A 21894-nucleotide genomic window follows, 5' to 3' on the forward strand; every position below is an offset into this window, starting at 1 on the left:
GTAAGTGACAAAGCCTGTCATCCCCACAGACAGCCTGCTGCCAGCAATTCCCCAACACACTCCATTTATCTACCTTCAAGGCACAGAATCAGTTTTCCCTGGAATCTGCACTTAAGAATCTCTGAAGCCTACAAATTTCAGTTTTGTTTGGAAGGTTTAGCTTGGACCTATGCAGGTATTGACGCTCAAAAAGGAGCCAGATGTTGGATTATTTAATCATTCTATAAGGGAACAGCCAGCTGGTGCTGTGCCCATCCAAACACCAGGATGAGCAAACAGGAGGCAGGCATCCAGACTAATGTGTCTTCTGTTACCTTCACATTTCTTGGGCTTAATTTAATTGAGAAGCCTTTTTCCCCAGAGGCCAGTGTGCCAGAGAAACTGAAGCATTTATAAATCTCAATGCAGGATACATGAGAAATGCCTGAGCTCTCCTTGGAATGAGAACTGGGTTCTCACTTCAGCCTCCCTTTTATCCTGATCATTCCTGCTGTATCCGTCTTTGAGCAGAGCCTCAGCACTTTGCAGTTTCTCCACACAGGATTTGAGTGAGGAGGTGCAATCCAGCCACACTGTAAGTCAGACTGACTGCCAAGAATCAACTGGTGGTGTTGAAGTGTGACATGACAGCAATTTAAATCAGGATGAGTAAGTTACAGTCCTACTGCACAAACTTGTGAAGCAGAGGCAGCAGGGACAGCTGCAGGAAACCTGCCTCTGCACTCCAGAGCTCCCAGCCCCAGAGCTGGGCTGGCTCACACAGCACATTGCACTTAAAGCCCTGCCAGGCTGTAAATTCCAACGGTTCAGGAGCAAACATGGGTGTGATTTATCTGCTCTTCCCACAGAAGGAGAGGAACCAGGTGGACAGATGGCAGAGGGCAGGAAGACTGCCTTCAACCCTCTCAGTTAATTTATTACTGTGTGACAGGTTTCAGAGGTAGAGATTCTCATGGCCTTGTCCAGGAGATTGTTCCAGAATACAGTTCCCTCAGTTTCCCCAGGCAGGCAGAAGTTCACTTGGAAAACTGCTGCATTAATTCTTCTGACATATTCTGCCTATAAGCCCTTCCTGGGTTATTAGGCTCAGAGCTATATTTTCCTGCCAGCTTCATCTTAATCTGAGCTGGAGTTGTGATCAGACCTAAAACAAGAGAGAAGCTGAATTCCCAGCTGGGTTTCTTGGTTAGTCTCTGCAGCCTCTCCCTCTATAATGAAGATATTTGGTCAGCTGTAGCTGAGGCACAGAGTCAAACATGGAAGTGCAAACTGCTGGAGCACTTGCCCTGGGGTACAGGCCTCTGTAGCTGCACGCCAGGAGCTGTTGTTGTTGGATGGGAGTTTGCTCTGCTGCAGTTCCTGGAGGGTTTTCCCTTTCAGCCTCTTTAGAAGAGCAACCAAATGCTCAGCTAATGATAGCCCTGGGCTGTGACAGACAAGTCTAGTATCTTAAAATACTTCATCAGCCTCAGACTGCTGGGGTGGACCTTTCTTTAGTTCTCAGAGCACCATGCACCTTCCTTTCATTGACAGGAGGGTGCAGGAGAAACAGATGACAGTTGTGACAAGGTTAGGGTGTGAAACACAGGCATCTCTTCCTCCTTCTCCCCCACACTAAGAAGACATTGTATTCACCCCAGAGTATGCTACAAGAGAGCATAATTTTCTAGGATACCTTCCCTGCATCTCTGGAGAACCATGCAAGGGTTGTTTACCCTGCTAAGTGTTAGACACAGCCTATGGCCTCCAGGAGAGAGCCAATATACACAAACATGTACAGACTTGCTATGGCACCTTCTGCAGAAGGTCTGGTGTCAGTTCTGACTCTTCTCCAAAGCAGAGGTCTAAGAAAGGCTCTGCAGCTTTACAAAGTCAGTGCATGATCAGCCCACAGCACTGCTCAGCTCTAGGTCCCAGAAACACCAGTTACTCCCAGGGTCCCATCCATGAGATCAGGCATCTGAACCAGTTTAAAGTTCCTACCACACAAGATTAAGCTAATTGGGTTTACCTTCCAGGCCCTGGCAAAATACAGCAAGTGTTTTCAGGATAGTAATTAAATGTTAATTGCAGCTAAGTTTAGCCCTAATGCCTCATTAGTTTGTTTTCCTGTTTGTTGCATCTATAGCAGAGTCTCCTGCGCAGGGATGGGGATCAGGCTGGGCTTCCCAGGAGGCAGGAGTCCCACCACATGCTCTGAGGGTCTCTGAGCCTTGCCAGAAAGTTCTTACCTGCTCCTGCCCAGGGCAGGCAGCACTGAAACCACCACACTCAATGCACAGCTCTACTGCAAAGCATTCTACTGCTCCACTCTGCAAATGGCCCCAAGGTTTGTTCCCAGTCTGTTTCCTGGTCTTTAGGAAGATAAAGCAGGACAGGGATGCCACCTTACCTTAAGGGATGGCAGACACGTTATGGGTCTTACCTGCTCGCAGCACAGGACGCTGAAGGAGCTGAGCCCTCTGGCAGAATATCTGGCAAGAATCCATTTCTCCAGGCAAAACAAGTGGCTTCGTTCGGTGTGAGACTGCAGGAGCTGCAACCTCCCAGGCACTGCTCCTCACCGTGCTCCCATCCTGCCCCTGAGCTCTGCAGCCTCTCCCCCTCCCCAGTCTGCCCTGCAGCACCCATTAGCCAAAACACCCCGTGGGACAAGATCTCCCTGAGCTCCCCTGCATGCAGGGCCCAGGAGGGGTGGGTCATCAGGTGCAGCCCCTTCAGCCTCTCTCCATGTGTTCTCTGCTCACCTAGACAGGCTCTGGTGTGCTCCATGCACATGCTGCTTTCCTAGCCTTACAAAAGACTAATTAAAATGTGGAAGCTGGTTTTCTAGAAAAATTGAGTCTGCCTTGTCTCAGACAAACCCAAGCTTGTTTTACTCATTTTGTATTATCTTAAAACAAAGGGATGAAGCTCTTAATGAGCTGCTTTCTGCAGTGGCATCATGCACAGTGTTTCTAGGCAGCATTGTGTGACTGTGGTGAAGAACTGACTATGCTCAGTGCATCTTGAGTGGGAGGAGAGGAAAAAACACCTCTGAGATGACACAGGAATCCAACCTTCTGCTCACTGCTTGGGGGGGTCTCACCGTACAATAGAGCTGCCCCACTGACTTAGAAACTCCTGCAGATTTCCACCCTGCTCATCTCCAACCCTAAATCACCTCCGGACTTCCTGCCACAGAATAATTAGTTAACCTTCTGTCACTTAACCTGTGAGCTGAAATGAGTGGGGACTGGTCAAGCTGTGAATACAGGCCACTGTGCCAGAAGGCAGCTGAGGGATTTTCGGTAGCCACGTTTCACGACCCAGTTTTTGAGGAGTGGCCGGTGACTAGAGATGCTTCAGCTCCTCCACCCTGTTCAGAGTGCTCAGTGCAGGGTTGGTAACAGATGGGTGGAGGGATCAGTCACTGGAATGTGTCATCTCCAGGTAACAGTGACCTGTGCCTTCCTCACAGCCCTCAGAACTCCATGGCTTCTCCAGCGAGGGGATGGAACCAGTCAGGCACATTCATTCTGTTTTGCATAAGAGTCATGGTGAATTGGAGTTCAGTTGAAGGCTAATAAAAGCAGCATTTAAATGGATAAAAGCTAAATTAAAATGTTAGTGCTAAATAGAACAAGACAGAGCTTTTTGTCTGATGCTGAATCTTGGCAATGAAGCAGGTACCTTTTAATTGTAAAATAAAGTGGCTTAACAGTATTGTCATTATATTACTGAAGCATTTAATTTCACTAGCTAAAATATCACCATATGAGATCTCTGCAAAGCTCTTATCTAGTTTGAAATAAAGAGACTTTTTCACCAATTATGTTACTGGTTGTAAAGTATTACAGAGATGAAATATAATGGCTTTCAAATTACATTCTGGTGAAGAACACTCAGCCACGACTCAAAGCTGCTTCTTTGTTGGTGCCTGAAAAACTGTAATTGAGAAGGTAACCAGAGTGTAGAGAGCACATTGGATTGGCTTGGTAACAAGGAGCTGCCTAAATCTGAGTGGCAGCTGCAGGGACACAGAGCTGGGGTGGGGCAGAGACCCTCCCTGTACAGCCAGTACCAGTGCAGGGGTGGATTTCCACCAGGGAGGGTGATAACGTTTTAGGAACAAAACAGAATAGCCTATGAAGATACAAACACTTAAATCTGCCCCATGATTCTCTCTCTGTGCAGAGAAAAATCTGAGGAAAAAGTCATCCTGTGGCTACAGTGTAATCCTCATGCTTTGAGCCTCTCTGGTTCTCAGGTTGAGTCTGTGCTGGACACAGGAGGAGGCAGCCAGGGCACAGCAGTGGGTGCCCCTGTAGATGTTGTCTTGATTTTGTCCCATGCAAGGGCCCTTTGTACTTCACTGATCAGTGTTCTAAGGAGAGGGACCCTGAGGGACTGTGACCACAAAGCCAAATCCAGCCCAGGAAAATAAGATTTGTTAACAATAGCTTGGTTCTACACTTGCTTTCTTCAATCTGCTTTTGCTCTGTAGCAAATGAGGCCTGAAGGCAGACAGAATCCATGCTACTTTACATCGTACTTTGACAAGCTATTTCATGTTTTGACCAAATAGTGTGATAAATCTAAAGCATAGAAGTCTTGAATGGCTCCCTGGAAGGAAGGATGCTTTGATGAGGGAGCAGGGAATTTTAAAGGCATTATGGAATGGTTTTCTTTCTTTCCTGCAGCAGTGATTAGACATTATTTAAATGTCTTTTCCCTGGACCAGATGGGTTATTTGGACTAATTGGCAGCTGTCTGACAGCTTTCAGGACACCTGAGTCACTTCCCACTTCCTCCATCCTTCTGTCACTGCCGCTGCAGAGATCCTGCCTGGCTGGATCTGCTGGGGGAAGGATGTGGCCCTGTGCATTGAAGGAGCATCCCAGGCCAGGGCCCCAGATCACCCTGTTCCCTGCACAGCCAGGTCTGATGTACTCCCTGGAATCCCACCAAACCTGAGCTCCAGGCTTTTCTTCCTAAAAATCAAATTATTTTTGTCAGATGAAGAAGAGCAGAGGGACGTGTTCAGGCCAGGTGCAGTGTGGTGGAGGATGAGGCAGTCACAGCTGCTTCAGGAGGGTGTAAGGCACACGGGTACCCTTCAGGCTCAAATGCCACCCTCTGAGTGTCCTTGACCTGCTGCAGAGCCACACATGGCTCACGGAGCACTCAAGGGTCAGTGATCCCACAGCAGCAGGGACCTGCTCAGTCCTGCTGCAGCCTGTGCTCCTGCTGTTAATGATTGCAGGGCACAAACTTCCATCCCAGGCACATTTCCTATTTTCATGTTGTTGCCCCCCAGGGCAGTGCTGCTCTCCTGCTCGTTTCGCTTCCTTGAATCCCAGCTGGTGGCAGGAGCTGTGAGCTGGGGCAGGGGACTCTGCCTGGGGTTAATCACTGCCCTGTGTGTGAGCAGTGCAGAATGCATGGATGTCCACAGCTTCACACCTCCTGCTGACACCACTGCAAGCCCAGGGGCACGGGGAACAGCACTGGGGGCAGAGAGGAGCCTGTGATGTTCTGGTACAGTTTTGGTGACAAGACCTCAGTGACGATGAATACTGAGAGCATAAAACCCTCTTTTCCCATAATTTCCATATTTAAATCCAGGCTTTTCTCTCATCATGATTCACTAATCTCAGTAGCTCCCCTGAGGCTAATAGAGTCCTTGAACTGCTTAATATTCTGGAGTTTTGGAAATGACACAATTAGACTTGAATTTTCTTTCTCTTACAGTAGCAATCTTGTTTCCAAATTTGTGTGAAGTTTCATGGACAATTTGAGGAGAACCCAGAGACTTCCCTTTAAATTTAGGAACTGCAGTTTTATTAGCAGTCAGTAATTTCTAACCAAGGCCCACTTGGAGAGAAGCAGCGTGGGAGCTGTGCTGTGCCTGGCTCTGCTCGGAGCTGCACATCTGGGTAATACTCATCCTTTCGTGCAGCACCTGGAGGTCGACTATAAGTCACTGGGTTTTCTGTAAGAAATGTTTGCTCAAGTGGAACTGCTGGAGATCGATAGTATTAACAGCTACAGAGAAAAAGTCTCCTTGCCTGGCAATAAAGCAGATTATTTCTGTCACTGAGTGTCTCAAACCAGTCCATGGAAAGGCTGTTCATGATACTGAGGTGTAGAAAGGTTCAGCTGCACCCAGTGCTTGAGCTAACAAAGAGCTCTTTGCCCTGCAGGAGAACAAAGATGGATTGCACCTAGCAAAGGAGTCCTGAAGGCTGGTCTGCACCCAGCAGCACACTCAGCATCCCTCCATTGTCCTTCTGGTCTAGTTTGTAATCAAGTGCTGGTTCTGAATGCAAATGGAGATCAAGTCCTCCTTCTAGCTTGGATTCTGCTTGCTCAAAGATAAAGGTGCCAAGTCCAGCTCCCTGACTCTGCTGTGGGTATGCAAAGGAAATGCTAATTTCCCTAGAAGGTGGCTAGGAGAAATGGCAAGACACAGAGCTGGAGGACAGCACCCAAGATGCATATGGGGTGTGATAGCAAGTCTGGAAGCCAGGAGATGTTCCCTCCCTGCAGCATTTACACAGAGCAGGTGTTAGTCATGCAGATGTAGCTTCTCCAGATTCTCAACAGCAAACTGGATTTCTCCTTCTCCTTTGGAAAGGTATCCCCGCTGGGAGGACATGCTGAGCACCCTGAAGTCACCAAGGCTTTCAGGAGGAGGCTGCAGAGCAGCACAGTGCTGGAAATGGAGAACCCCAGCAGGTCACACTGGCCCTGTTGGGAGCCAGGGCTGGGTTCACCTGGTTATCAGGCTGAGCACATGGGCACTTCTCTGCCCCTTCCTCTGAGCCTCCCCTGCCTGCCCCAGGCTCAGGAGCACTGACATTCCCTCTCCATCAGAGTGTGGCTCCCAGCCTGCCCTGGCTGCCTTCCCTCTGCACTGCCATCCCCGTTCCCTTGGACTACCTACACTAAAATAGCATCCTTACATAAACACAAACTCTTGCATTATTTAAAGGCCTAATATCCCAGTAGCTGCCTTTGTCAGAGTCTGTACATGGCAGTGGGATTAGGTTTTCTCCCCATCTCTGTGCTGTGCCAGTGAGCCCCTGCCAGGAGCTCATTAAGGCCCTGCCCCACACTGCGGTGGCCAGCTCTGCCTGGCTTCCATGGCCACAAACTGCTCTGAACAATGCTCTGCTCTCCTGAAGAGCACCATCACAAACACACCTCTGAAAAGCCACAGAAGAACAAAATTGGCCTTTTATTCTCTCTCCAAACAAGCAATAAACACCACCTCACAGAGACAGAGCAAAGCATCCCTGTTAATCACCCCTGCCCTATCTCCCCCTCCTGCTTTTGAGGACACCAGCTCCTCTTTTCCCTCTCTGCACAGCCTAGCCAAAATACCAAGAAGTGAGCCAGGAGCACCTCCCCTGCCATGGCCTGCCAGGCTCATGCAGAGGGTGGGTCGAGACTGAAAGTACAACAGGAATTTTGGAACAGGCAGCAGAAATCCTCAGTTGCCTCCTGCTCCTGTCTGTACAAGCAGTGTCTGGTGGCCTGGCCCTGCCAGCGAGGTGCTGGGTAGCTGTCACTTGGCAGGGGCTGGCTGTAACCAGAACAACTGAATGAGTGAAGTAGAAAATGAATATCCTTGCTTTGTGAGTGAGAAACAGACATAGAAAATACTCTTGTTACCTTCCCACAGCCATGCAGGGGGTCAGGGGCTTTTTCATGGGGCTCTGAGCGTGCTGCAGAGTCCTGGCTCCTGCTCTTCAGAGCTTTGTTGTGGGAACCTTGATGGACGAGGTTTAAAGCAATCCAATCTCCTAACTTGCCACTTGTCCTACATACCAGACTGGAGGGCAGCTGGGATATGAAACATGCATTAAACCAGGCTCTTCTCTGCAGGGCCTTGTGACACAGATGTTTGTAAGGAAATATGGAATTACTTGAAGATATTGCAGTGTTTAATTGCAGTTTCACTTCTCAGGGTTATTTCAGGTGAATCTGACCTGCTTCTAATGGAATTAGCACTTTTTATCTGCAGTAACCTAGCAGCTTTTTCAGGTAGGGACATTTTCATGCTCCTGTTGGGGTGGGGTCCCGAGACACTACTTCATTACTGATGCTAATTAATCAGCCAAGGCACTGCAGATGGAAAAGGTAATTTGTTTCCTCCTGCAAAGTGAATAGAGGTGGGGAGGAAAATAAAACCCAGCTTCCCCATGAGCTGGGCTTGGCCTGCCCTGGCAAGACAAGTACTGAAGGGCCATGTGTGGGAAAGCTCCCTATTAAACCTGGGGACAGCAGGGAGCTCCTGGAAGTGACAGACACACAATGGGGCTTTTGTCAGAGAGGCACCAAAGGCCAGATGATGTCACCTTGTGCTGGGCTGGGAGGCTGCTTGTGCCTCTCAGGATGGAGCTCAGCAGTATTGCACTATCTCTTCCACTGGGAGGAGGCAATGAAAAGGCTGCTTTTGTCTCACCCTTTCTTAAAAGCAGGCGAAGAAGCTTTGTTCTAGGACAAGAGATTAGGTTTGTCAGAGGTGGAAAAGACTAATTAAAGAGCCACTGCTAGCCCTGGGCTCCCACCAGCTCCCATCACCTGCAGAAGCCCTGCTCACCCCCGTGGCTGTAACTCTGCTTTTTCCTCCACATCCTTTTGACTGGCACAGAGAAATATCTGAACTGCAGCCACATCCTTTGCCATGTCACCTAAAGGTGAAAGGAATGAGTTATCCTTAAGGGCTGAGACTTCAGCAGTCTGGGACCTCCCAAGGATAAGATCTGTTGAAAATGAGGAGAAGAGGATGAAGAGGAAGGCTTCTCCATTACCATGTCCATCAGAATGCTCTGAAGCTGGATTCCTCAGGTGTCAAAGGAGACCTGGACAAAACCCAGCTCTTTCTCCTTGTCCCTCTTGGGTGATCATCCTCCAGCTGCTGCAGCCAGGGCAGCATCCTCACTGCCCAAGGTCAGCCAGGGATCCTTTGGGATGGACTGGGGCCACATTTCCCTGCTGCCCTTCCAGGGACTCCCAGAAACCCAGCAGGCCCTCGATAGCTTGGGGAGAGTCTGCAGCATCTACAGAGAGCTTGCTGGATGGTGGAAGGAACTCATTTAAATGAGAAAAAAAGACTTTGAGTACGCTGCCAGCATTCTCCTTGCCTATTGTGCTCCCTTTTTAGTTTCTACTTTCCAGTGAGCAGTTTTATGTTTCCAAGGATCATAAATTCTCATTTTTCCACTGGGCAGGAGGTGCACTCCTGGTCTCCGCTGCTTCCTGCGTGGCTTTTGTGTCCGTGTTGCCCAGCTACTGCAGCACAGCCCAGGCTATGCCCGGCCCTCACAGCTCCACAGGCACACACTTCCCAAGGGCACAAAGGGAAGATTTCCAGCAGAGCCACGGCCAGGGCAGTGAGCTCGGCAAGGTGGGAGTGATGCTGAAGGGGGGTCAGAGGCTGGGCAGCGAGCAGCCTCTGCTCCGAGGGTGTGGGAGAGGACACTGCTGCTTTGTCAGCTCCAGGGCAGCACTGCAAGCATGGGTAGTTCAGACAGCAGCCGAGATAACACCCTGTCCTCACCCCCTGTAGGTCAGCTGGTTTGAAATGAATTCCATTCCTGAGCTGGAAATACTTGGATTCATCATGGCTTTAAATCCTAAAATGGGACTCATATAGTACCAGGGGAAGGGAAGGGAAGGGAAGGGAAGGGAAGGGAAGGGAAGGGAAGGGAAGGGAAGGGAAGGGAAGGGAAGGGAAGGGAAGGGAAGGGAAGGGAAGGGAAGGGAAGGGAAGGGAAGGGAAGGGAAGGGAAGGGAAGGGAAGGGAAGGGAAGGGAAGGGAAGGGAAGGGAAGGGAAGGGAAGGGAAGGGAAGGGAAGGGAAGGGAAGGGAAGGGAAGGGAAGGGAAGGGAAGGGAAGGGAAGGGAAGGGAAGGGAAGGGAAGGGAAGGGAAGGGAAGGGAAGGGAAGGGAAGGGAAGGGAAGGGAAGGGAAGGGAAGGGAAGGGAAGGGAAGGGAAGGGAGCCTCCCCCCACGGTGGGGTGCAGCCGTGTGGCAGTGGGAGCAGGGACTGGGGTCCCGCTGGGCTGGCGCTGCCCAGAGCCGGTCAGTCCCGGGGCAGAGCTGAGCTCATTGCCATGCTCCCTGTGTCCGGCGGGAAGGCAAGGCTGGGAAGGGGCTGGGACAGGCTATTGTTGGGGGTTGTTTATGGACACATAGATCCTGCAGCCTGCCAGGCCGGGATGGGCCGGGGGGAGGCCAAGGGGAGGCCAGGGCAGGACAGCAGGCTGAGGGCTGGATGGAGAATTTACAGCCACAGGAAGAGTCGCTGGTTTCCAAGCCTGTGGCATCTTCCTATGAGCATGCAAATAAGTCCATACCCAGCTGTGACTGGGGGCTTTGACATACTCTGGCTTCAAAAACCTGCAGAGCCTCCACTTTGATTTCCCTCAATACAACTTAAAACACCATTTGAACCATGGCCAGGAGCATGTTCCGGCCTTGCTATGCCTTGTTAATGAAGAAGATGCATTTTTTGGAAGCAGAGACTGCCTCCAAGACCTGCAAACTCTCTATTTTATGACAGTTTTCATTTGCATAATGAAGGCCCTGATACCTTCAGTAATTAATCACATTAAGAATTGCTTCCTTGAATAACTGTATTCATGCAGGTTGTTCCTAGTGCTGGAAACCGCATATGATTTCCAATGTGCATTAGCCCAAGTTTCATCAGCAGATGGAAGCTGGTAACTGCATGTGTAATTTATATCTGCTTGGGTGGAATTATCCAATGAAATATGCATCACACGGCACCATTAACATTTCTAGTCATACAGTCTTTAGCTCATGGGTAAGTTAATATTTCATGCCAGCAGTGTGTGGGACCATATGAAAGGCAAAGCCTTGAACACAGGGATTTAAGAGCAGACATGGAAAGTATTCCAGGTCAAACACAGCAGAATTAATGACGCTGCTAAAATAAATGAAATTAATTACCCTTGTTTGACCTGCATTTTTTAATAAAATGTCCCATCTTGTCTCCATAGTTAAGAAAGCTGCCAGGCTGCTGTATTGCCACTTGTAGGGGCAACTCCAGATCCTTTAGCATCCAAAAACCTTTTCCCCATAGGACTGTACAAACAACAGGAGAATGATGATTGAATCGTGGAAGGCAGCAGAGAGAAATGTTGCAGCGTGGGTTTGGATTTGTTGGTAACCTTGACAAATCTGGGGGGAAAAAATCCCATCAATTCAATAGTAAGAAGAAAATCAGTGACGGCAGTGACAGGTCAGCCTGGAGCCTTGTGCCAGGATAAAGGTTGGGTTATACACGAACATTCCGCAGGAGAAAGTCAGCTGTCTCAGAGTGCCTTTTCCCATGTGCTTTCCTGTCCTTATATAAATCATAGTTCATTAAAATATTGATTCCTGCTTGATAGGAAGCAATTAAATGACTGGAGCTGTGTTCCACCTAGCTCTTCTGTGGAGAGATGGAGAGAGAGCCCAAGCTGAGCTGGTGCAATGTGAGCAATGTGGGGCTCTGCCCTCCTCGTGGGGCACGGTGCTCTCACCCAGCTGATGCTCCTGCCTGCTGTGCTGGGACACGGGACATCCTACAGCTTCTGCTGCTTGAGGGGTTTCACCCTTTAGAAAAGATTGGAGGGACCAATGAGTTTTAACTGTTTTCAGGCCATGGCTGGGCTGTGCCTTGGCCGTGAGCTCCAGCAAGGATGCAGCAGTGGCCACAGGCTCCATGGAGAGGGAAGGGCCAACAAACTTCTTCCTCACTGAGGCTGCTGTGGCCACATCCAGCTTGTGGTGCTGCACAGCTCTGCCAGGAGCTGAAGCCCTGTACAGAGCCAGGCTGGGGTGGTGCTGTGTGGGAGCTGGCTGGAGTTCCCTGGGTTTAGAGTCTTGCCATCACTCCTGGCAGCACCCACAGATTCGCTGCTGCTGCTCCCGATTGTTCCTTTCTGTCCAAGAGGGAAAGAAAAAGCATCTCTGCAAAATCCAGGCTTGGACTTTGCTTAAAGCCTTTGAGTAAAGAGCCTTGTTTGAATGTAATTGCACCCCTGTTGCTACAATGGGAAAATACACTGTATTGCTCTTTCTTGGAAAGCACAGCTAGTATTTTCCCAGCCATTTGTGTATAAAGAAAGATAAACAGCTCTTTAGCGGGCAGAACAGTCTATCCCGGGTTTATTGACATTCATGGAGCAGACAAGGACAAACAGTTTGGTGAGCACAGGGGAGGGGGAGCAGCTGGGCTGGGGGACTGAGCATGAGGGGTAGAGGGTGGGGAAGCCCTCTCAGGTGCTGAGCCCCTCGAGTCCATCTGCCTGACCCCAGACCCACAGGCGCTGCTGCAGCCCCTGGGCCCCTCAGCAGCCTGCAGGATGCACTCACCACCTCACCCTTCCTCTCACTCCTCCCCATAAATAAAAAACGGGGAGAGCTAATTTAGTTCCAGCTTCACACGCAATAGCACCATAGATAGATTTTAAAAGAGCTTGTCTGAAAGTAATAATTCATGGGGAGATCAAAAGGCTGTGGTTTAATCCGGGGTCTGTCTGATACCATAAACCTTGCAGAGTGCTAAGAATTCAATGAGCAGCATCAAAAGCCTGATAAAACTGAAAGTCACCCAATTTTCTGTCTGTAAAGCTGGTGTGGCTCACAATGGGTGCTGAGGAGTGGGAAAGATGTGTACCTTCTCTGCAGAGCTTGGGTGACAGAGCCACACACGGTCCTCCAACTTCAGCATCCCAGAAGAGGTGCCTGGACTCCATTAACATCTCACTTGCACCCTGCATTCCCCAACTGCAGAAAGAAATCAGAGTTCTAATTAGATGTCTAATTACATGGCCTAGGTAGATTTCAGGCTGCTAGGCATTGCCTTTTCCTCCACATCCACGAATCAGAGTCTGCATTGATTCACCAAAGCAACGTGACAAAGTGGTGGATTTCAAACAGGGACTGCAAGAAATGTGGAGTATCAAAATGCTGTGTTTGGAAGCCAAAACTGCTGCTTCAAATGGGGGCAGGAAGGATGAGTGCTGTAAACAAAGGTCTCCAGAGTAGAGGGCTCTGCCATGCTTCTGTCAGCTAAAGCAACATTTAAAAGTCAGTGTTTAATTTTTAACACAAATGGAGGTAAGCTCAGGCTGCAGACACCTGCAGGGTTTTTCTCCAGAGATCCTGATCCCACAGAGGTTAATGTGATTATGCAAATGACGGAGGTATAATTGCGTTACTGCAGCCCATCTGGCCCTCCCTGCAGCTCTGAGTGATTTTGTATTCCCCGTGCAGTGCAGTGCTGACACACAAGGGCACCAGAGATGTCACTGCTTGGTGTTTGCTGCAGGTGCCACCTCCCCACCAGACCTCTGGAGCAGAGTCCTGCTGGACCAGGCATGACCAATGCACGGGGAAAGCTCTTCCCAAATCCAAATTAACAGTCTGGATGTAGTCCAGAGATTTAAATTCCACTTGTCCTCTCCCAAGAGATGCTCCTGACAGAGCCACAATTCTGCCTGGCATCCCAGATACTTCACCAAGTCCTTCCCAAAACGGTTTTTCTCAGCAGAATAAAACAAATTCCCACCTCCCTCAGCAGCCGGGATTAAACCAAAACCTGACATTTTCCTGTCAGACACTGACTACCACAGACTATCCCAGGTACCCCCTGTACTCTCTGAAACTTGTTTTTTTTCTTCCCCCCAGTACGAATTCAAAGCCAAGAACATTAAGAAGAAGAAGGTGAGCATCATTGTGTCCGTGGACGGGGTGAAGGTGATCCTGCGCAAGAAGCAGAAGGTGAGGCTGCTCCAGCCCAGGGATAGTCACACTGCTAACCAAAACTGGCCTTTTCTTAAAAAACACCCAGGATTTGCACAAGAAAACACTCCAGTTTCCATTCAACTAATAACAAAACCTTGCTGGAAAGAGAGTGGGAATATTACACTGTGGGAAGAGGATTTTTTTCTATCAAAAAAATTTATCTCTCAGGGCATACATTTTTTCTTGCTAATACAAGAAAGCTTTTTCCAGGTTTCCTGGTCTGAGCACCCCTCACCTCTTTGCCCAACTGTCCTTTCCACCAAGTCACTGAATCCAGATCTCCTAAGCCCCAGCTCCAAGCTTTCTTCCCCAAAGCGTGTAACTCTTCTGCATATTTGATGTGATAAATTAATCTTCGGGACCATTTTCAGCTCAGAAGGCTGTGATCAGATATGATAAATGATCAAAAAAGAAATCTATTTTTAATCTGAGATACTGTTGAAACAGCTGTGGCTCATCTAGTCACACTGCAGCCTGGATTGTGGCTTGGGACAAAAGCATTGTTCCCCAGGTTTCCTGCCCTTCAGTTTGGTGGAGTTGCACTTTCCCCTGATTTACTGTAATTTTGTCTCTGCTTACAGAGAAAGGAGTGGACCTGGGACGAGAGTAAGATGGTGGTGATGCACGATCCCGTGTACAGGTACGTGCCAGGGGATTCAGCCAGGGAGGGCCAGTCAGCCCTGGGGGATCAGTGCCCTTCCTCCCTCCTGCTGAGGCCCCTCCAGCAAGGCTTTCCAAAGGAGCATCTAAAACTAACAAGGGTACAAAGCTGCTGCTGCTGGAGAATCCTTTTCATACATTTGGGAGAGCGAGATGGACTGATCTCGCTTTGAAGCTGGCTCTGCTTTGAACAGGGTTAGACTGGGTGACCCTGGAGATAATTCAGCCTGGATTACTCTCTGATCTGCCTCTGAAGACAGGCTTCCCATGGTTTTCCTTCAGAGCATACCTCTCCCTGTGCTCCTGAAGCAGGGCCTTACTCTAAGGTGTAAGTGCTCACTGGGAATTAACCCTTACAGACGTGGCAAGAAAGCACTGACTTTCCACAGCACCTTCCATGGGACATGGAGGTATTCCAGAGACCACAAGCCCCACCCAGAGGTTTACCCTGAGCATAAACCCGGTGCCTCAGGAGCTCCTGGGGATGGGAAGCAACCCCAGGGATGGTGCATGGCCTGAGGACAGGTTAAGAGCACAGGGTGCTCCAGGCTGTTGGATCTGCAAAGTGAATTATTGTACCACGAGCCCACAGCCCCAAGAACTGAGATCCCCAACACTGGTTTTTGGGATCAGAGCCTTAGTGAGGACATAAGGAACATTGTCCTTATGTCCTCACTATGGACAATGTTCCTTATTGATGCATTATCTCTGCCTGCTTCTCACCTCTGGCTTTCTTTAAAGATTGCTACAACGTGTGGTACGTTGGTAGTAACTGCTCTAACTGCAAGTTCAACACCCAAAAAATTCCAGTGACAGAAAGAGAAGAAGGAAAAAAACATTTCAAGAATCCTTTTGGTTTCTTCTCTATTCAGAGCTGAGCTCATTTGTCACATTTTCACCTAATTAAATCAAACATACATAAAAATCTTCAAAATGGTATTGCAGTACAAGGAGGAGAGTCAGCCTGAGCAGCAGAGGCAGGAATCCTCAGAGTGCACTTGGCATCCCTGGGAGAGGCTTTTGTGCTGTGCCACTTGCCCACTGCCGAGGAGGGACCCTCTGGGACCCCAGGGCAGGGCAGTCACCACCATGGAGGCAGTTCTGCCTCGCTGCAGCCTGGGCAGGGGTTAATTGCTGAGGCTAAAAATAGCCACTCGCTTTCCAAGACTGTAGATTTTTTTCCTTTCCCACAGGATCTTTAAAAAGCTTTTGCCTACTTCAGAAACCAGAAGGTTTTCCATCAAGCCTGAAACGCTCTCTAAATGCATCACCTCCTGCCTTGAAAATTGCAGGAGGGGCCATGCACCAGCACTGCCTCGTTCCTCCAGCCCTGGGGGCTGCAAACCAGCCCATCCTGGGGACACACGGGAGCAGAGGTGGTCTGGAGGGCAGAGACTCCCCATGGTGTTTAATTAATTCCCTTTTTCTCTCTCTCACCTAGAATTTTCTACGTCTCTCATGACTCGCAAGACCTGAAAATATTCAGTTATATCGCAAGGGACGGCGCAAACAACTCCTTCAGGTGCAACGTCTTCAAATCCAAGAAGAAGGTAGGGTGCTCCTGGGGATGCACCCCCTCACTGCGGGATCAGAGGGTGCAGATCCTGGGGAGCGACCGAGGCAGCGCCGGTACTGGGTGTCCCCAAAACAGCGTGCCTGCTGCGTGTCCCCAAAACAGCGTGCCTGCTGTGTGTCCCCAAAACAGCGTGCCTGCTGCGTGTCCCCAAAACAGCGTGCCTGCTGCGTGTCCCCAAAACAGCGTGCCTGCTGCGTGTCCCCAAAACAGCGTGCCTGCTGCGCGTCCCCCACTGCCCAGCAGCGCATTCCACACGGGGACAGGAGCACCCAGACGCAGAGTGGGGAACGGGGGGCACTGCTGGAGCAGGCAGCACGGGGGGGAGCAGGGAACACTGGCGGTGGGGCGGTGGCAGCGCGGCTGAGCTGCGGGATTGCCCCGCAGAGCCAGGCCATGCGCGTGGTGCGCACCGTGGGACAGGCCTTCGAGGTGTGCCACAAGCTGAGCCTGCAGCACGCCCTGCAGAACGCCGATGGGCAAGCTGATGGTGCCAGTGACAAATCGGCCGAGGAGCAGCCGCTGGAAGGTGACTCCGGCTCCCGAGGGTGGGGACACGTGAGGTGGCACCTCCTTGATGGGCGAGAGCTTTGGGCCCCTTCGGATGGGGGCACGGGGAATCTGCCCTGCCTGCCCGCTCCTACTGAGCGCTGGGGAGGGGCAGGCAGAGCCCCTCATTCGGCAGGCTGGGTCTGCAGCCCCTCGGCCAGGCCATTCCATTCCCTCCCTCCTGCCCCTTCACAGACTGCTGAGACTTGGAGCAGGTCCTGGCCCTCATCCCTGAGCTTCCCCCAGCTCCCAGCCCCGCACAGGGCCCCCGCTCTGCCTGCAGCCCTGGCAGGGAAGGGAGGCTCAGATTCACGTGTCCATCTTGTTTGAAGTTCACCAGATAAAGGGCTCCAAGATCACGGATGTGGACGAGGTTGGCATCGATCCTGGTGGCATCTGCGTGTCCGAGAGGGGACCCAGAGAGCTGCCAGGTGCTAGGGGGGACCTCAGCATGCTGAAATCTGGGCAAGCCTCGAAGGAAAAGAATGGCCAGGTAATGGGGGGTGGGCTGGAGAACGGTTCATGTGCTCTCCTGCTGCTCAGGGCCCTCTGCTTGGGGTCACTGTATCATGGCTTGATTTGGAGGTGCTTTCATGGAGACCCCATTGCAGCCCTCCCTCCTGGCTCCCTGCTCAGCTCCCATTTCACCCACAGCAAGTGACCAGTGCTGGGGTGGGGGTTGAGGCGAGAGGCAGGGCTGGGGGCTGTGGCGCATGGCTGAACAGGCTTCTCACCCCACCCAGGCTGGATTTCCGTGCCCTCAGCGCTGCCCTGCAGCAGTTGCTTGCCCTGGCAGTGATCCCTGGCTCCCCTCGTGCTCCAGGCCCAGGGAGCAATGTCCAGGGAGCAATGTCCCCAGGAGGCCCAGCCCTGGCAGCGCAGGCACCCATGGCACGTTCACCTTAATGAATGGGTGCTCCACAGAGCTCTGGGAGCGCTTCCCAGAGGCCTGAATGGCATCGCTTCAGCTCACACACCAGCAACGCTCACAGGGCCTGCCTGGAAACAGCTGCACTGACAGGCACTCCCCGAATCCATGGGATTCGTTTTTGTGCCTGGAAAGGCCGGGCTTTCCTGCATTCCTTCTGGCACTGCCCAAGCACAGGAGGGCAGCAGCAGGAAGGGCAGTGGCCGCAGGCGCTGGCAAATGCTCCAGGCACGGAAAGGTGTGGAGTGTTTGGGTCACTCCCTGCTGTGTCCTTCCTCGGAGCCCGGGGGACTCTCCCTCCCCAGACACAGCCAAGGCAGCTCTGCCAGCTCTCTGGGAGAAGCCTCTCTGAAACACTGTCCTGGGGATCCCACAGATGTGCAGAGCTGACAGCCCCAGGCTGCCCCTCAACACGCCCTGGGTGCCCCGAGCTGGGGTCAGCACTGTGGGGAACCAAAACCCACATCCCAGCCTGAGCCAGTCAATGCACTCACCCGCCCATTTCTTTGTGCCCAGGATGCCGAAAACTTCTCCCTCCACCTGGCCAGCTCCCAGCAGCTGCTCAGCCCGAGCAGCCCCTGCTCCTCGGCCTCCATCACCCCGCTGGCCTCCCAGCACTGCCTCCAGCTGCTCCAGCAGCAGCTCCTCCAGCAGCAGCAGCAGACGCAGGTGGCTGTGGCCCAGGTACACGTCCTGCCCTCCCTTCAGGCGGCACCAGCCCTTCTCCTCCCCCCGGGCCAGCATCCAGCCGGGCAGGTGGGAGCGGGCCGGGCCCTCGCAGCAGCGCTGGCAGCATTCCCGGTCGCACAGCTCTCAGCAGAGCTCGCAGCATCGCTTGCAGCCCAGCTCGCAGCATTGCTTTCAGCGCCACGTGCAGCATCGCTTGCAGCACAGCTGAGCTCCCCCAGACACGGAGCTGGCTGCTCACACAGCCCCGGGCTGCTCTGGGAGTGTTGCAGGGCCGGGTAAAGCCCCCGATTCCCCTTTCACCCCATCTCATCCCGTTTTTGGAAACCATCCCACCCCCAGTCCAGCATCAGAGCGGGGAGCGCGGTGCCTCAAGGCTGGGCACATCCCCTACGCGTTTCTCGTTACCGGGGAACAGCAGGACACTCCAGACCCCCCCGGGACGCCGCCGCATCCCCGCCCGCGGCGGGACCGGCTCGGGGACCGCTCGGGGGGACGCGGCGGGGCCGGCAGGGGGCGCTGTGGCGCCGCCGGTACCGAGCGCTCCCGGGGATGCGCCTCCGGTCCCGCATCGCCCGGGCCCGCATCATCCCGGCCCGAACCATCCCGGCCCGCATCATCCCGGCCCGAACCATCCCGGCCCGCACCATCCCGGCCCGCATCATCCCGGTCCCGCATCGCCCGGTCCGCACCATCCCGGCCCGCATCATCCCGGCCCGAACCATCCCGTCCCGAACCATCCCGGTCCGCACCATCCCGGCCCGAACCATCCCGGCCCGCATCATCCCGGCCCGCACCATCCCGTCCCGAACCATCCCGTCCCGCATCATCCCGGCCCGAACCATCCCGGCCCGAACCATCCCGGCCCGTCTCGCAGGTGCAGCTGCTGAAGGACCAACTGGCGGCCGAGACAGCGGCGCGGATCGAGGCGCAGGCCCGGGTGCGACAGCTCCTGCTGACCAACCGCGACCTGCTGCAGCACGTGTCGCTGCTGGTGCGGCAGCTCACGGTGCTGGAGGCCCGGGAGGAACACCGGGATGAGCATTGGCAGCCGGGTGAGGACAGTGACACACTCACTGGGGTTGTTTGGGTGCTGGCATGCCCCCAGCTCCATCCCTCTGGATAATCACTGCATTTCTTGCAGTCACAGGAAACAACTGGACTGCTCCCAGTACCATCCCAGCAGGCTCTGGGGGTCTGGGGCATTTCTGCATCCCTCACAGTGCAGGGAAGCAGCTGGTTTGGAGATCCTCAGTTTTTCACGTGCCCCTTGTCCATCTCTACAGTTGACCACTCCTTGCAAAACCTGTCCCTGGCCCAGTCCCTCTCCCTGAACCTGAAGAACCACTACAGCCTGGACGTCCACCTGCCGTCCACCTCCACCCCCGCCAGCATCCTGGGCAGCCCAGTGGCCCCCGGCTCGCTGCCTTCCCTGGGCCCCAGGGACTCCTACCTCAACCTCGTCAGCCTGGACAGGGGCAGCCACCGCCGCGGCAGCAAGGAGGGGGACGAGTGTCTGGAGGGGCAGGATGGGCTCGGCCGGCGCGTGGAGGGCTCCGAGGTCAGCGACTTCGCTCTGCCCAACGGCAGCGGCCGGCACAAGGCGGACGACATGGCCAGAGGGGACGAGGACAGGTAGAGTGTGCCACCCCTGCTCCTGCCAGCTGCAGGGGGACACCCCGGGTGCTGCAGGGAAGTACTTGCCCATCGCCTCCTCTCTGCTTTCCCTCCGCAGGCGGCAGCCGCCCATTCCCAAGCTCAACCCACCACCACCCATCCTACGCAAAAGGTCAAGCAAGACCTCCCCAAGCCTGGAAGTGGAGGTGAAGCCCGAGAGCATTGCCCACCTGAGCCTACCCAGTGCCAGCATCTCCAGCCTCACCAGCATCACTGCCAGCTCCCTCACCCTCTTGGACCCTGAGGCAAGGACTCCTGCAAGGAGCGCTGCCTCCAGCATGGAGCCTGGCCCTGCTGGGGCCTGCCAGCACACTCTGGGCAAGGACAGGACTGGAGAGAGTGGGCCAATGTCCCCCTTGGCCAGCATCCATGACCCAACAGCCAGCGAGACTCTGGCCAAGGAGTTAGTGGCCCTGGGCAGCCCCACGGACAGCTCCCTGCCCTTCTCCCCTGCAGACGACACCTGCTTGCACATCAGCTTCTCTGAAGATGAGCTGGACACTGCTCTGGGGCCCAGCAGAGTCCCCTCTTAGTGGGGCCATAGTTGGTGGTAGCTGGTGGCTGGCAGCCCCAGCAGCTCCGTCCACAACCCTGCGCTGGGACTGGGGGTGCCTGTGCCCAGGCTATGAGACAGGTCCCTTTACTGTCCCTGTCCCACATAATAGCTTCCCCCACCACCTACAGGGCCACCCCACAGGATGGGACTGGCCAGCCCTGCCTCAGTCTGCACCAGCTCACACTGCTGTCACACTGCCATCCTGTCCCTGCTCACACAGCCAGGGATGCTCGCAGCAGAGAATTCCCAGGGAGCTGAAGGGTGGAAGTCCTGGGCAGGGCCCGGCGCAGCGCTGGGGGACAAGAGGCTGTTCTGGTTCATCAGCTGCCACCCATGGCAGCCTGAGCAGGGCCACGCAGCACAGCCATGGTGACACTCACTGCCCGGCTCCCCAGGGTGTGTCCCAGACTGCCACCACGCTGGGTCTGTGCAGAGCTGCCAGTGCCCAGCAGCCCCATGCTGTGCCCAGCCCTGCTTTGGGGACAGCAGCCCCACCACTGTGTCCCCATACAGTGAAGCCACCACTGCCTCCATAGGTGCCTTTTCCCACTCCCAGCACCCACTGCCCACACAGGCTGGGCCACCGCTCTGAGGCCCCTGATGGGTGCAGGGCTGGCCCTGGGAGCCTGCAGCAGTGGGGGTGACCCCCTAAAGAAGGGCGCACCCCATGTCTTGGGGTCAGGGCAGAGAGCCCTCTCGTGCCCCCCGAGCTGCTGGTGACTGCAGGCAGGAGGCTGCTCCTTGTGCTGATTTTAGGGTGTTACGGTGTGGTTTGGGTTTGGTCTCAGAAATGTGAGTGTCCTGGGAGGAGCTAAGGTTTAAGGAAGAAGCGGGGTGATGCTCACCCACCTTGGTTGTTTGTCAGAGGGTGTTGGGAAAGTGTCGGAGAGTCGAACTGGGAAGTGTCAAGCAGAAAAGGAGACTTGGAGCAGCCGTGCTGCCTGTCCCTGGCATGGTGCTGCTCCTGCAGGGAGGTGGGGGACAGGACACGCACCCAGAGCCGGGAGGGGGCTGGGGACCGGGCCGGGGGTGTAAAGCTCGGCTGGGCTGTCCCGTAGTGTGGTAGCAGCAGCCCAGCCCCTCCATAGGACACTGCAGTTTGGTAATGGACTTTTAAAGAAAAAATAAACAGATTTGCAGAGCCAGTGCCGTGTCTCTGCCCCACGGGGCCCATGCACACGGGGTCCCGAGCCTGTGGGGTGGACTGGGAACTCCCGGGTATTCCCAAAGAGGAGAGATTCCTGCTGGGAATGATGGCTGAGCCCCTGAGCTGCTCCCTGAGCAGCCCCTGCCAGGATGGGCACCACTAGGCAGGGCCTACTTCCCACACACTCCTTTTGCTCTTTCCTGGTCCCGTTTCTCCTGCTGAAATAAATCCTGGCCACAGCACAAAGGATGGAGGGCGGGAGAATGCAGATGGCGAAGCCGGATGGGATGTGACCGCTGGCATGCCAGA

At 53.5% G+C, this 21894-nt stretch overlaps 1 protein-coding gene across 2 annotated transcripts in view; it reads left to right on the forward strand.

Annotated features, from left to right (window-relative positions):
• Positions 1-21583, forward strand: part of LOC115497553 (uncharacterized) — a 29069-nt gene extending 7486 nt beyond the window's left edge. Inside the window, exons 3-11 of one of the 2 annotated variants that reach the window (XM_030286563.4) lie at positions 13692-13784; positions 14390-14448; positions 15910-16018; positions 16429-16570; positions 16923-17083; positions 18035-18202; positions 19083-19260; positions 19492-19840; positions 19941-21583. In XM_030286563.4, the coding sequence (XP_030142423.4) occupies positions 13692-13784; positions 14390-14448; positions 15910-16018; positions 16429-16570; positions 16923-17083; positions 18035-18202; positions 19083-19260; positions 19492-19840; positions 19941-20415 (1734 nt within the window). In that variant the 3' untranslated portion in view covers positions 20416-21583. The remainder of the gene's footprint in view (positions 1-13691; positions 13785-14389; positions 14449-15909; positions 16019-16428; positions 16571-16922; positions 17084-18034; positions 18203-19082; positions 19261-19491; positions 19841-19940) is intronic. The other variant, XM_072936535.1, reaches the window with a different exon arrangement.
• Positions 21584-21894: the final 311 nt, after the last annotated feature.

Source organism: Taeniopygia guttata, chromosome 17 (genome assembly GCF_048771995.1).
Source record: "Taeniopygia guttata chromosome 17, bTaeGut7.mat, whole genome shotgun sequence".
Classification (NCBI taxonomy): Eukaryota; Metazoa; Chordata; class Aves; order Passeriformes; family Estrildidae; genus Taeniopygia; species Taeniopygia guttata.